Source organism: Raphanus sativus, chromosome 3 (genome assembly GCF_000801105.2).
Source record: "Raphanus sativus cultivar WK10039 chromosome 3, ASM80110v3, whole genome shotgun sequence".
Taxonomy (NCBI): domain Eukaryota; kingdom Viridiplantae; phylum Streptophyta; class Magnoliopsida; order Brassicales; family Brassicaceae; genus Raphanus; species Raphanus sativus.
This window is the reverse complement of record NC_079513.1, coordinates 86,571-101,908: the sequence shown is the minus strand read 5'-3', so window position 1 is coordinate 101,908 and position 15,338 is coordinate 86,571. Positions and strand designations below refer to the sequence as shown.

Here is a 15,338-nt window from a genome sequence, read left to right as displayed (position 1 = left end):
ATACTAACGCTAACGTTATAAAATAAATTAAATGAAATATGTTTTGTAAAAGGTGTAAAAAATCTAACTAAATACTACATAAATCATATTTAAGAATTTAATAAGGATTAATAAATAAAATATGTTTATTAAAATAATTATCTACCAAAACTTCACATTTGGTTTTGAAATATTAAATTTATTATTTCAAGTCAAAACATAAAATAATATATAATATTGAATTTTGAAAATTATTTACACCCCCAAAACTTGCAGGCATCTATCTAGTTATCAGAAAACCTCATCTTTAACTATCTAACTAGGATAGTACCCGCGTTTAAAAGCGCGAAACTATTTTATGGACAAATTTATTAACATATATTTGTTTACTAATATGTTTAGATATGGACCTTCGATTTTCGGCTTGCTTAATATTATTTTCATTTTTTATTTGGTTCTAGTTCAATTGTGGTTTTTGCTTTTTGGTTCTAGTGATTTTATGCATTTAAGGGCATGATTGGTTTTTCCGCTAACATCCGCAAATGCAGTTTTTGCGGTTGGTAGCGGTTGTTGGAGTTTTGTAACAATCACATGAAACGCTATAAACCGCTCCAAACCACCATTAACCTCTTAAATCCAAAAACTTGTTCCAGATAGTGTTTGCGGTTGCCGGAGGGTAAAATTTTAATTTTTTTAAAAGCAATATAAAATAAGATTTAAAATATTCAAATTGAAATAATATAAATACAAAATATATATATTTTTATTATAATTTTTAAAACATATTTTCTATAATTTTTGAAAATGTAAAATTATGATTTTATAAATATAATTTTTATATTTATTATAATATTATGGATTCTCATATTTTTATAATTATATAAAATTTAAATATTTTTAATTTTTTTATTTAACCGCTGCTGGATTTGATGGTTAACCAGTCATGAGTATCCCGTAAATGTACCCATTTCTAATTGTTGTACCACTCATACAAATATCTTAAAAACGTTTAAAACTGCAACCATCCGCATTCGCAAATACCCACAACCACTATGGTTATACCAATCAGATCCTAAATTTCATTTTGGTTTGGTTATTTTGGTTTTTAGTTTGGTTAAATAACAATTTTAGAAATCGATAAAATTTATTACACTATCAACCAAAGTATTATTAACAAATCTATTCCCTGAATATTAAATAAACAGGGGTATTTGTAAATATGCAAGTAACTTTTAATAATACTAAAATATAATATTCAATGATTGCTATTTAAGAAAATCAGTGAATAGTTGTAGATATGCACATAAGAATCATTTATTTTATGTAGTTAGTATATATTTTACTAAATTTCAGCGAATTTAGATTAGTTAAATTAAAAGTATTAATCAGTCAATTTAATTAATTTAGACATAAACTGAGTATTAAAATATACAAATTTTTTTTTGCAAATCTATTACTAAATAGATTATTAATCAGCCAAAATGTCCTAATATTATTAGAATTAGTTTAAATATACTATATTCTTTTATCTTACAGATATTATGACGAAAATGGACAAATAAAACAATGATCAGAGATGGACAAATATGATGATAGATGCAGTTTAAAAAAAGATGCAGTTCGTATACTAACATTTAAAAAATGGACAAATATTAATTATTTAACAATGGTGTGTTTCAGGTGCAATTCGTGGAAGATAAGCAAACATGATTTGTATATTAAGAAGATATACACTTGTAATCAGTATTGAGACGATCCTATAATTTATAAGGAGAGACAAACTTAGCGAATTATTTCTTAGGTACGGTCAGGTCGGTTTCTAATTGAAATTTGTTTGATACTATGGAAAGCGTAGTCTTATTATTGATCAAGTATGTGTATATATACTTGATACACATAGTTATCTTCTCAATAAGATAAGTACAAGAAGTAACAATAAGATAAATATGAAGTTAGATATGTCGAGCATAATATCGGTATATAATATTCCCTCTTGATCGACACATCCGGTTCAGAGTTCATTCATGCTTTTGATGTTGCTTCATTAAAACCTTTCCAGGAAAACCTAATAGGACAAAACCATGGATAAGGAAAAAGAGTACAACACATGAATTCCCCCTGATGAATGCATCACCGTAGATCCTTCAGTCGACGCATGCCTATCTGATGCACGAGCTTTTTGAACACTGATGTAGCTAAGGACTTGGTGAAGAGATCGGCTGAATTCTCACTTGAACTGACTTGTAACACTTGGACCTCTCCTGCCGTCTGGAGCTCGTGGGTAAAGAAGAACTTTGGAAGAATGTGCTTCGTCCGGTCTCCTTTGATGTATCCATCTTTAAGATGAGCAATGCAGGCTGTGTTATCTTCGTATAGGATGGTAGGTGGATCCTTTCCTTTGGTTATACCACAAGTAGTACTGATGTGTTGTGTCATGGATCTCAACCATACACTCTCTCGACTAGCCTCATGTATCGCCAATATTTCTGCATGATTTGAGGAAGTAGCCGCCATGATCTGTTTCATGGACCGCCAAGATATTGCTGTCCCTCCATGTGTAAAGACATATCCAGTCTGAGATCTACCAAAATGTGGATCAGATAGGTAACCTGCATCAGCAAAACCAACTAAACCTTCCTTAGATTGGTTAGTAAACATAAGACCCAAATCCTTCGTTCCTTGTAAATAACGAAGTACATATTTTATCCCATTCCAGTGCCTTTGGGTCGGACATGAGCTGAACCTAGATAGTAAGTTCACAGCAAAGCTGATGTCTGGTCGTGTATGGCCAGCTAAATACATCAGAGCTCCTATGGCACTAAGATATGGCACCTCTGGACCAAGAATCTCTTCATCGTCCCTCTTTGGACCAAATGGATCCGTGTCCGGACCAAGGCTTCTCACGACCATGAGACTGTTTAATGGGTGAGATGTGTCCATATTAAATTTCTTGAGTATCTTCTCCGTATATGTTTCTTGATGCACAAGGATTCCATCTTTTACATACTCAAATTGTAAACCCAAACAAAACTTTGTTTTCCCGAGATCTTTCATCTCGAATTCTTTCATCTCGAATTCTTTCTTGAGATATTCAACAGTTTGGGAAATTTCTCCAGATGTTCCTAGGATATTTAAATCATCTACATATACTGCAATGATTACAAAACCCTTATTGAACTTCTTTATGAAAATACATGGACAGACCTGGTCGTTTTTGTATCCTTCTTTCAGGAGATATTCAGATAGTCTATTGTACCACATTCGACCCGATTGCTTTAATCCATAAAGAGACTTGTTCAATTTGATACAATGTTGTTCTCGAGAACTCTCTTTGTTTTTCATTTCAATACCATCTGGAATTTTCATGTATATCTCATTATCCAGTGGACCATACAAGTAGGCAGTTACAACATCCATTAACCGCATATCTAGACCTTCTCTTATAGCCACAGGGGAATAAGTTTCCTTATAATCTATTTTTGGTCTTTGTGAGAATCCTTGTGCAACAAGTCGTGCTTTGTATCTCACAACTTCACCTTTCTCATTTCTTTTTCTCACAAAAACCTATTTGTATCCCACTGGTTTTATATCATGGGGTGTCTGGATGATCAGTCCAAATACACCTCTCTTTTTCAATGATTCTAACTCCACATTAATGGCTTCTTTCAATTTTAACCAATCTGGTCGTTGCATGCATTCATATATAGATGTGGGTTCTAGATCCTTATTTTCCATCAATTCAAGTGCTACATTGTATGCAAATATATCATCCATGTCGACATGTTTTCTGTTCCATTCCCTTCCAGACATGACATAATTTATTGAGATCTCATTATTGTCAGGAACCTCAGTACCTTGATCCTTGGCGTCCCAAGTTTCTTTTGGTGGTACATGAGTTTCCTTTTCCATGTCTAGGGTGTCAAAGGATTCAGATTTCTTTGCACTTTTTCTTTTCCGAACTTCTTTGTCTTTGGAACCTGATGGTCTACCACGTTTTAACTGTGGTTTAGACGTAGTAGCAGCTTGATTATGTCCCTCATGGACATCAAGTTTTATTGGTGCATTGGCAGCTGGTATATATGACTTGGTTACTCTATTTGGGTCAGCAAAGGAATCTGGCAATTTATTAGCTAGCTCTTGCAAATGTATTATTTTCTGGACTTCTAGATCACAATCTCTAGTCCGAGGATCCTGCCATGTTAAGGATGTTTGATTCCATTTTATATCTTTTTCCAGCTTACCAAAATATCCCCCTAATGCTGGATACTTAGATTCATCAAAATGACAATTCGCAAACCTGGCCTTAAACAAATCACCAGTTGTTGGCTCTAGGTATTTAATAATAGTGGGGGAATCGTATCCAACATATACTCCCATCCTCCTTTGAGGTCCCATCTTTATTCTCTGTGGTAGTGCTATAGGCACTTGGACTGCACATCCAAAAACTCTTAGATGGGAAATATCTGGCTCATGACCCGTAATTAGTTGGGATGGCAAGTATTTATGCTCACTTGATGGCCTGAGTCTAATTAACTCGGCTGCATGTAGCACAACATGTCCCCAAGCTGATATCGGGAGTTTGGTATTCATTAAGAGTGGTCGGGCAATCCACTGAATTCTTTTTATAAAAGATTCAGCCAGACCGTTCTGAGTATGGACATGTGCTACAGAATATTCCACACTTACCCCCGTGGACATACAATAGTCATTAAAAGCTTGGGAAGTGAATTCACTAGCATTGTCAAGACGTATAGTCTTTAAAGGGAAATCTGGAAAGTGTGCTCTAAGTCTTATAATTTGAGCCAGCAACCTCGCAAGTGCTAGATTACGAGTTGATAAGAGGTAAACGTGTGACCATCTTGTAGATGCATTAATTAAGACCATAAAATATCTGAAAGTCCCACATGGTGGGTGTATTGGTCCACAAATATCAACTTGTATTCTTTCCAGAAAATTTATCATTTCCTTATTCACTTTTGCTGGTGATGGCCTAGTGATTAATTTCCCTTGTGAACATGCTTCACATGTGAGGTATTTAGGAATAACTCTTTTGTTTTTCCAATTGTGGCCATTTGAATTTGTTATGATTTTTCTCATCATCACTGATCCGGGGTGACCCAGCCTGTCATGCCAAAGAGTGAACTCTTCTTTGAGTTCTTTGTTCATTACGGCATTAACCTCAACCAGACTAGTCTTAACATAGTAAAGTCTAGTTCCACATGCTGGTATAGTCTAAAGGACTCTTTTATTGCCTTGGGTGATATTATAAATCTGAAGAAATTCTTTATTTCCTTCACCCTTGGTTTCAATATGAAAACCATTAAGTCTTATATTTTTGAAACTTAACAAGCTCCTATTAGAGCTAGGTGAGTACAATGCATCATCTATCTCTAGATGTGTACCATTAGGCAATAAAATGCATGCTTGGCCGCAGCCTTCGATTAAATTAGCTGTACCAGCTATGGTTGTGATGTCGGCTGTTTTATTAATCAGATTTATGAAGTATCGTTTGTCTCTCAGGATGGTATGGCTGGTACCACTGTCTACCACAAATGAGTCCATTCCACTTTTCATTCTTCTCCTTTTGATGGGTTGATCGGTCTATGAGATCGTCGAAGCTTTACTTCTCGTCGCACAGATCACTTCTCGTCCGGAGCTTTGCTTCTCCTCGTCAACGAACCGGGAAGAGGAGGCTATTTGTTTTGGCTATTAGCTAGGGTTTCTAAAGGCAAACGAGCTGATAACGTGTTTGATACTATGGAAAGCGTAGTCTTATTATTGATCAAGTATGTGTATATATACTTGATACACATAGTTATCTTCTCAATAAGATAAGTACAAGAAGTAACAATAAGATAAATATGAAGTTAGATATGTCGAGCATAATATCAGTATATAACAAAATTTGTATTGTATAAATAAATAACCGAAAGATGGTTTTTGTAAGGTCGGTTTGATTTAAGTAACTTGGTTAGTATAACAAATATTTTGTATAATAAGCATGTTTAAGAAATAGTTGAATTTAGAATAGGTCCAAACTTAAATGATAATATTTACAGTAGATAAAAATATGATTCTATTTTAATAGAGTAGATATGACAAAAAAAAAGTTGTTTTATACAAAAGGACATACAAAACTATAATGCAACATCAATAATAGGTTGGACAGTGAAACCAGATATGGGCTTATTACAGCAGGCCCAAATCCATGTGGTCAATCCTGCGCCAAGTGATGATAGTGAGAAACCGAGTCTAGCTCTTCTCTTCCTCATCCTCAGATCAAAACATCAGCTTCGTCTCTCGTTTCCTCAAAGTCGTCGAAAATGCTGGGTAGGCTCGCTGCGAAGCGTCTCCTCGAGATCCGTCAAGTTCTCCGTCAACCACAATCTTCTTCTCAGGTAATCCTCCAATTATATTTCTCCTTCGTTAATTAGCGTTTTTTTCCCCCGATCTCATCCTCAGGTTTCGTTTTTCAATATCTTTTTTTCACAGGCGTCTCGAAGCTTCTCGACAGCCTTGAACTACGTGAGTCTCGGTGATATTTTAATTGAATCATCTCTCTATCCTTTTAAGTTAATGTAATCTGATGGTGGTTGTTGATGATTATAGCACCTGGATTCTCCTGATAACAAACCGGATCTTCCTTGGGAGTTTTCTGAGGCTAACAAATCTAAGGTCTCTCACTTAATCATATCGCTTCTTCTTACTGTCTTTGATAATGACGAACACAATTGCATTTTATCCAAATTCGTCTGTTTTAAAAAAAAAAAATGTAAAAGGGCTTATATGCCAATATAACAAAAAGAAGAGTTTATTAGATTTCTTAGTGAGAGGTTAGAGAGAGATAGGAAGAGAAATGATGAGAGAGGGAATGTTTTTGGTTAGATAGTGAATTTGTGTGTGTTTTTATGTATATAGGGGACAATTTCCCAATGTAAAATTGTCATCTTGGTTACAGAGTTTCTATCTGGATATGGTGTTAAGAACAGTATAGATGTGGAAATAGTTTATACTCTTCAGGGGGCACTCTAGTTCCCTATTTTATTTGATATTCTCAGACCGAAGCAGCTGGGATATCTTTAACTTGCTTTCAATACCCTTCTTATACATAAGAGCATAGAGAGTTGAAGCAATGTTTGTCTGGTCTGTGTTTGCATTCCTAGAAAGGATAGTTAAGGCAAGGAATGGGAGTTTCTGACCATTCTTTGAATTGGCTATTTAGGAACTGATATATAAAGAAGAAGATTGTCAGGGGATTAGTGAACTGGTTTTGCGGGAGTAAAAATAGTAAAATACTAATAGTTATCTCAGACCAGAAGCAGCTCTGAATATGTTTAACATGCTTTTATTACCCTTCTTATACATAGAGCATAAGATAGTTAAAAGGAATGGGTTTGTTTGTTCTTGACTAACATAGTCCTTGGCTTCTGATCCCGTGAGTTTGCATTCCTTGAAAGGATAGAAACAACTGGAGTTTTTGATCATTCTTTGAGTTGGCTGCTTAGGAACTGATATAAGAAGGGAGAAAGACTGTGGGGGGGGGGGATTAGTAAACTAGTTTTGTGTAGTAGAAAATAGTAAATATACTCGTGCGTGTATGGTTCCCGTTTACTGCTTCTGTCATGTCTGGGCTGCATTAGTCTTGCTTAGAAAGTGAAATGTATTTCCCCAGGCCTTCAGTATCTGATATTTTGTTCAAAATCTCTAGGTTAAGGAGATACTCTCTTACTATCCCTCAAACTACAAGCAGTCCGCAGTGATTCCTCTTCTTGATCTTGCCCAACAACAGCATGGAGGCTGGCTCCCTGTTTCAGCAATGAATGCGGTACTATTTTTTTTGTTATTTTGTCTATTATTTTTTCTTTCCATTTCCTGCCTTTGTTTGATTGTCGGTGTTAGGAGCATATCTTTTTTGGAATATAATATACGTCGAATGATTTTACCAACATGACAATACCACATTGCAGGTTGCTAAAGTTATAGAAGTGGCTCCTATCCGTGTTTATGAAGTTGCAACGTTTTACTCCATGTTCAACAGGGCAAAGGTAAGAACTACTTACTACCCCATATACTCAAATCTATACTAAAACACGCATCGCACGCTCATTTTTTCATTTTGTTCTTATAGGTTGGAAAGTACCACCTGTTAGTTTGTGGCACAACACCTTGCATGATCCGTGGTTCACGAGAGATCGAATCAGCTTTGCTAGACCATTTGGGTGTGAAGCGCGGTGGTAAAGCTCTATAACCAACCTTTTCATGAACAAAATCATTATACGGTTCCTCAGTCATAACGATCTCTGTCTTAAATTTTATATGTTGTAGAAGTCACAAAGGATGGTTTGTTCTCTGTTGGGGAGATGGAATGCATGGTATGGATTACTTATCACCTCTTACTTTCTTAAGACCATAAAACCATGCATAACCATCACCGAGGTTAATATTTCTTGATCTCATGTACAGTTGGTTTTGTTAACAGGGATGCTGTGTTAATGCGCCCATGATCACTGTGGCAGATTACTCCAATGGATCAGAAGGATATACATATAACTATTTCGTATGTCAAATAACTTTTCTTTCCTTCCGCATTTTTTCCTTCCTTTATGCTCTAAAAGAGTAAAATCATATTCACACTGTCTTATTGATACAATAAACAGGAAGATGTTACACCTGAGAAAGTTGTAGAGATTGTTGAAAAGCTGAGAAAAGGAGAAAAGCCACCGGTAAGACACCTAAACTAACCCATTTCATTTGAATACTCTCCTGATGTTCCTCTCGTACTATAATTTTTCACTAACCAGTCTTATAATGTTCTTAAGGGTTCCTTATCCGGTTCTGGTTTGGTTTGTTTTTTAAGTTCTAGTTTGGTTGTGTAGCAAAAAGATGTCAGCGTGGAACTCAAAACCCATATCCATATTCTGATTATGTAATATTTGTTTCAGCATGGAACTCAAAATCCAAAGAGGATCAAGTGCGGACCTGACGGAGGAAACACAACACTGCTTGGCGAGCCAAAGCCACCACAGTTCCGTGATCTCGACGCTTGCTAAGTTGAGTTCTTATACGCCGACGTTTTCTTATCTTTTGAAGATCAATAACGCAAAAGGCTATAGTGATGTTTGAAGCCTATAGCATCAAACTGAGATTGCATACTCTTTGTAGTTTGTCTTCTTGGCTTTAGAATTTCGACCCCATTTTAAAACAAATGACCAAAGAGCATTTCTCTTTTGTTATTATCTCCCTTCCAAGATGCCAAGGTTTATGGTGAAAGTGAATTTTGTTGTAATAAAGACTTGTATGTGTTTCTATTTTCTTGATTTATCACTCTGTTACAAATTGCGAAAATTATCATACCTATTATTTTAAAACAGGACTAATTCTATAGCAATAGATTTGACAAATTCATCAGCCAAAAAATAGTTTTAGTAAAGGGAACTAGTGATATTATTTGATTTTTTTTAATGATTACATACCAATTCATACAAATAAATAATAATAATACAACGGTAACAAATTCAAATACTTTATTATATTCTTCCAATTTGTACACAAATTCAACAAGGTCCCACACACTTCCCATTACTACTAGTCTACTACTCAAATACCCTTTTTAAGCTCGTTCATCAACCTCCCACTAAAGTCATGAAAACAAAAAGGTGCTTTCATCAAAGTCCACCTAAAATGATAACAAATCATATTTAATCAAGTAAGCTTTTGACAAACTCCCTTCTACTTTAAATCCTACATTGATTCCATCTCCCACGCCATACAAGTGGGTGTGAGAGGGAGATGAAGCAGCAAGAAACCAGAGTCATCATGAGTTGTAGTAGTAGAAAGTAAAGCCATGTTGGACCGTTTGAGTTGCTGTACAAACCTTTACTTGCACAAAAACCCTACTGTGGTGGAGGAGGATTGGTCTCCGGTTTAACCACTGATGATGTATCTGGAGGCTGAGAATGGTAAATAGCCATAGCCAGTGAGATAGGCATCATACAAAGAGCCTTAGATTGAAGAAGCTGCATAGCTGCTCCAACGTTTTCTTCCATCAACTTAGCCACTTGGCGTTCAGTCCCATCGTTTGACCATTTCTCCCATGCGGGTTGTGGCGTCCTTCCACCATCACTCGTTTCATCCTATTGAGAGATTACAATAATCAGTTTTGAGTCAAAACCCCATTTTACTAAAAAGTTCTGATGTTTTCTTTTTTACCTCAACTGATGATGACAAAGGCATATCAGTAACAAGTGGAGCAACCGCACCGGCTCCACCAAGACGACTCATGCTCAAAACCTACCAAAAGTTGACCAAAGTGAGACATAACATCATCATTCAGAGGGATAAGCTTTATCCCACAAAAAAATAAAACTTTTACTTTATCAGATGAGCATGGAAGGTTTTCATAAAATAAATAAAAAGTTTTTATTATCTTATCAGAAATCCATCATTGCATACTACTGTCTCCATTATCTTTAAGCAACCGACTACATTTCAATATTAAGAAGCGTTTGATCTAAGAGATTAATATTATAATGTGAGCATGATGATTATACTTGATGTTTTAATATAGTATTTTAATCCTAAACCGTGATTAGCCTCTCTATATGACAAAATAAAAAGGTGTTTTAAAGAGGGACTAAGTGCCAAACAAAAACAAAAGCATTTTGGACTTTGTATATTACTCTTCACCACATTAAAAAATCAAGATTGAAATTTGGGTTGAAGGGTAGGTGATGGTGGGACCAAAACTAAGACCAAAAAATTAATTTGGAGAATTTAACATCACTCAGTTACTTCAATGACATAATTTTTAAATCCAATCCTATGTTTTTTTTTTTGGATTAACTTTTGGATTAAGATGTTATATTAGTTTCATCCAAGTGTGACTCGATGTTATTCTTATGAGTTATGACCTCTCGGCTTTGCCTATAGGATTTTTCTAGTCCAGCTAATGACAATTGATTCCTATGTACATACATGGAAGAAACAAAAGGACTAGTTCGAGAGTAAAACTGTACATGAGAGATATCAGACTGGTTATATTACCTTAACTTGGAGCCTGAGAAACTTAACATAGTCCACAATCTCATCGATCATAGCAGCTCTATCTGTCTGCAAATAAAAGACAACAGAACCAACAAGTGTTAAAACCTTCAAGAAATGAGACAAGTTCCAAAGCCTAGAAAAAATTATTTAAAGGTGAAAGATAGACCAACCTTGTTAACAGTGGGAACAAGTTCTTGAAGCGCCCTGATCCGTTCAGCTATTCTTTCCCTACGTAGCTGTAACAAACAAAGTTCAAAGCTTTCAGCTTTACCCCCCTCCAATAAAAACAAAAGAGAATCAATCTGAAGTAAAGTTTTACCCTTTCAGCGATGCTATGTGGATCAGTAGCTTGACCACGCCTAGCTCGAACCCTAGGACGGATCGATGTAGGCTGATGTGGCGCTGCTGGAGCTGGCTGTTGCATCGGCTGCCCATGAAAAACCTTTTCAACAACACAAACTATGTAAGAACAAATGAAAAAAACATAACCATATACACAAAAAAGTGAACCAACTTACAGGTCCTTTCATAGAAGAAGAAGAAGAAGAACGATTCACACTTCCATGACCACCACCACCACCTTCAGGTCTAAGAAAGCCATGTCCTTTGCCTTGGTCAAGACTCAAGCCTAGAGGAAACATCTGATTGTGAAACCCAGTTGGTCCACTTCCTCCTACTCCTAACCCACCACCACCCATGTGACTTCCTTCCTCTCCTGAACCCAGCTGCAGCATCATCGGCGGTGCTCCTCCTCCTCCTCCTCCGCCTAACCCACCGTCGGATGAAGAAGCTGAGAAGTTGGGAAGACCGAGGATTTGGTCGAAGAAGTCATCAGAAGGTGTTTGGTCTGAAAGGTTACCATGTGGGTTGTTGTTACTAGCCATTTGGTTTTGGTTTTGAGTTCAAAAAAAAGAACAGATTTTTGGAGTCGGTGAGTTATGACTTATGATTAGCGAGTTTGAGTCTTCTATAGAGAAAATCTACATGAGAAAAAAGTTGCAGAAAAAGCTGTTTGGTGAGTGATGCCTTTAAAATGAAAGAGGAGGAAGAAGACAGAGAACAAAAGTGTGAAACTTTATGCTCTGTTTTTATAAAATTATCCTTTTTTGTGAAAGGTCCTTGCTTTTTCAGATTATTTCACTTTTGCCATTGTCTTCTTTATCTTCCAGAAGAGCAATAGATAAACAGTAAATGGGCTGCAACTTTGTGGTTGCCAAGAACAATAGACGGAGTCATTGTAGGAAGCTCGGTGGTTAAGATTTTGAGAAAGTTTGTATCACCTGAGCAAGGACTTGAAAGGAGGTCAAAGTCTTCACTTAAAATCTTTATAGTCTGCTCTTGTCTCTTGAATACACAACAGACTCACTCTCTTTATTTAATGCAAAAAGAACCAGATGGTGTTTTACCGTTGCTTCTTAATAACATAAACATCCATCTTTAAATAAAAATCAAGAGAGAACATTATTGAAATTCGAGACTCAAATACAAGAATGTCAAAAACCAAACAAATGATATAAAAAGCTCAGCAAGCTTTGCAGGATGTGTATATGTTTTTAACGCTGTGACACAGATTCCGCAGAGAAGAGGTACTTGACACGGGAGAGAACAGAGTCATGAGCAGGATCATAAGGATGGTCCTTGGAAGGGATCTCCAGGATCGCAGGAACTGGCTTGTTGTAGCTATCCACCAAGAACCTGATCATATTGGCAACCTACACACATATAACATTATCTCATCATGTTTTTTTTTGGACACATTTGGATCCAATAATGCTAATTGCTGGGAACAAGATAACAATAAACTACCCTACAAATTGACCCAGAGAAAAAAAACTACCCTACAATAAAAGTAACTTTTGATCCATTATTTAAAAGGGTACAGCAGGCAAGAGTGGCACTAAATATCTAGGGGCTCAATAGAGTGGAGTAGTACAAGCCATGACCTCTTTGATAAGGACACAAATAACACCACACAGACACAGCAGTAAATTATTTTTCTTTTGTAAATGTAACAGTGCACTTGTAAGAAAGCACTTACATATTGGCTGATGAGGATGATAGCAATATCATCTCTTGATGAGAATTCCTTGAAAGCATCCTCAATTTGTCTCACCGTTGTCTCTAAAAGACAAAAACAACAATAATCAATTAATTATACAGTTCAACAGAAACAGAAGCTCCGAAAGTTATCTCCTACCAAGAGACCCTATGAGATTGACTTTGATGCAAAGATTCAACTAACTTGATTTAATCAAAATGGATAATATATATTTTTTGGTAGAGATTCATTATGAGTTAAAAGAAAGCGTACTTGAATCCACGATAAGGTAATTAGTCTTCCTCCTTATGTCAACATTACCAACTCCAGCCATCAAGAATCCAACAACAGTGTCCTGTAACACAACATTTTACACAAGTAAAAAGACTACAGCTTTCACATAAAGATTACAACTTTCACGAAACAAATCTGTAGATACAGTTTCAGATCACATCTCAGAGATCCAAACATCAAACATTGATCTAATGAATCAAACCACCACCAAAACTCATATCTCTCATCATCATCATCAGAGAGTTAAAAAGAAGATTACTTTTGTAACGGGTTTTTACCTCGTCAGCGATCATAGCGATAAGGGCAGAGTTGCGAGCAGGGATTGAAGCTCTCCCAGCCATATTTGATTCAAACTACTACTACACACAGACAGAACAACAACAATAATAACAAAAGAAACCTTAATCAATTCCTGATCTCAGATCGTAAAATCGAAGCTTCGAAGATGGAGAACAAAGCTCATTTACCTTTTTCTCTTCTCGCTGTTTCTTCTCGTTTCTCCTCCTTGGGATTTGATTGACGATATATTGATTCGTAATCACTAACATGAAAGTCAGAAACACTGAATTGACTATTTTACCCCTGCTTTCACCAAGTAATATCATTACTACCCCTCTTTTAGTAATGAGAGATATTGCAGCCTGTATATAGTAGGACCGGCACAGATCCATATATCCAAATTTGACATATCCGGATTTGGATCTATATTCGGGCTTGCGGACATCCAGATTCTGGATATACGTGTCTATATCATACTACCCGGAGTTATCTGGATCCGGATTCATAATAATAATTAATAAAATAAAAATAATAGTTTTTAAAATATGAAAATTTTAAAATAATAGATAAGTTAAATTTTTATACAAGATTTATAAATATAAATATTTATATAATATTAAAAAAATTAAAATGTAGTATTATAAAACTAGTTTTATGAATACATATTAATATATCAAATATAATTTTAATAAAATTAAAAAAATTAATATATTTATAAATACGGATCCGGGTATCCAGAACTAAAAATTAAGATATACGGATCCGGAGTCGGTTTTGACGGATCATTGATTTTACTATCCGTATTCGGATCCGGACGCTCCGGATATCCTATTTTCCGGAGCAGATCTCGGATCGAATCCAGATCCCAGATAAAAGTCTCAGGCCTAGTATACACAATTTATACCCTAATTAAGTGAATACCCTAAATCCCACACCATGGTGCTTTAGTTGATAGAGATCAAACTTTTGACATCATAGGTAGTTTGCTAATTCCATCATTCTTTTTGAGTTTTAAACCAATTCAATTTTTAATAATTGCTAAAGGTGAACAAAAACGTAACTAACTAATAATAGCTAGGCCTGAGAATTTGAGTCGTAACCCGCGGGTCTCGCCCCGTTTAACCCGCCGTAGAAAGGGTGCAGATCGAACCATTTGCAAAAATCAATTCGCGGATGCGGGTTATGAATATCTTATGCGGGATAGGTGGATTTTGAATTGCGGATACTTGCCAACTCGCAATTTTTTTAAAAAATTTTAAATTATTTTTCTTTTTATTGTAAAAAGTACACTTTTAAAAAAAATGCGATAATTTTTCAAAAATAACTAAAATTTTTTAGAAATATATAAATTTTAATTTTAATTATAATTATATTATTTATATATACTTTTAGAAAAATAAATTAAATAATTATTTTAGAAAAAAATATTATAACCAGCAGGTTCCGCGGATCACCCGCAAAATTAAGCGGAGCGGTGCGAGTATAAATTTATTTGTCCGCAAGTTGTGCGGATCAGAGTTTTTGACCAAAAGAATTAAAACCCGCATGTTGCGGATCATGCGGAGCGGGTTCGACCCGCAACCCAACCCTAATCATAGCCAAAAAATTATTATTTATTTTACTATACATTTTTCAGATAGATGTATAATTTAATTTTTTCTGTTTTTATATAGTATATTTACTTATTTTTAATTTTTTCTTATAT

At 35.4% G+C, this 15,338-nt stretch overlaps 4 protein-coding genes across 5 annotated transcripts; 1 reads left to right on the top strand and 3 right to left on the bottom strand.

The window, feature by feature from the left end:
• Positions 1-2,109: 2,109 nt before the first annotated feature.
• On the bottom strand, positions 2,110-2,919 carry LOC130509780 (secreted RxLR effector protein 161-like). The gene has a single exon (XM_057005973.1). It carries the CDS (start codon positions 2,917-2,919, stop codon positions 2,110-2,112), a length of 810 nt encoding a protein of 269 aa, XP_056861953.1.
• Positions 2,920-6,217: 3,298 nt separating this feature from the next.
• Positions 6,218-9,300, top strand: LOC108833208 (NADH dehydrogenase [ubiquinone] flavoprotein 2, mitochondrial). Its single transcript, XM_018606641.2, has 10 exons — positions 6,218-6,377; positions 6,472-6,504; positions 6,589-6,654; positions 7,688-7,804; positions 7,947-8,024; positions 8,108-8,213; positions 8,305-8,351; positions 8,459-8,536; positions 8,637-8,702; positions 8,922-9,300. The coding sequence occupies exons 1-10, from the start codon at positions 6,303-6,305 to the stop codon at positions 9,027-9,029; spliced, it is 774 nt and encodes a 257-aa protein (XP_018462143.1). The 5' UTR covers positions 6,218-6,302; the 3' UTR covers positions 9,030-9,300.
• A 186-nt stretch (positions 9,301-9,486) lies between these two features.
• Positions 9,487-12,075, bottom strand: LOC108833207 (transcription factor UNE12). The gene is made up of 6 exons (XM_018606640.2): positions 11,541-12,075; positions 11,342-11,464; positions 11,193-11,258; positions 11,023-11,088; positions 10,189-10,269; positions 9,487-10,112 (listed from the first exon to the last, which is right to left on the bottom strand). The coding sequence occupies exons 1-6, from the start codon at positions 11,904-11,906 to the stop codon at positions 9,873-9,875; spliced, it is 942 nt and encodes a 313-aa protein (XP_018462142.1). The 5' UTR covers positions 11,907-12,075; the 3' UTR covers positions 9,487-9,872.
• A 246-nt stretch (positions 12,076-12,321) lies between these two features.
• On the bottom strand, positions 12,322-13,903 carry LOC108833205 (V-type proton ATPase subunit F). Of its 2 annotated transcripts, none has more exons than XM_018606638.2 (5): positions 13,822-13,903; positions 13,633-13,713; positions 13,334-13,415; positions 13,061-13,143; positions 12,322-12,734 (listed from the first exon to the last, which is right to left on the bottom strand). In XM_018606638.2, the coding sequence occupies exons 2-5, from the start codon at positions 13,693-13,695 to the stop codon at positions 12,576-12,578; spliced, it is 387 nt and encodes a 128-aa protein (XP_018462140.1). In that variant the 5' UTR covers positions 13,696-13,713; positions 13,822-13,903; the 3' UTR covers positions 12,322-12,575. The 2 variants fall into 2 exon arrangements, with proteins under 2 accessions (XP_018462140.1, XP_018462141.1); XM_018606639.2 differs by having other exon boundaries at positions 13,633-13,710; positions 13,822-13,888.
• Positions 13,904-15,338: the final 1,435 nt, after the last annotated feature.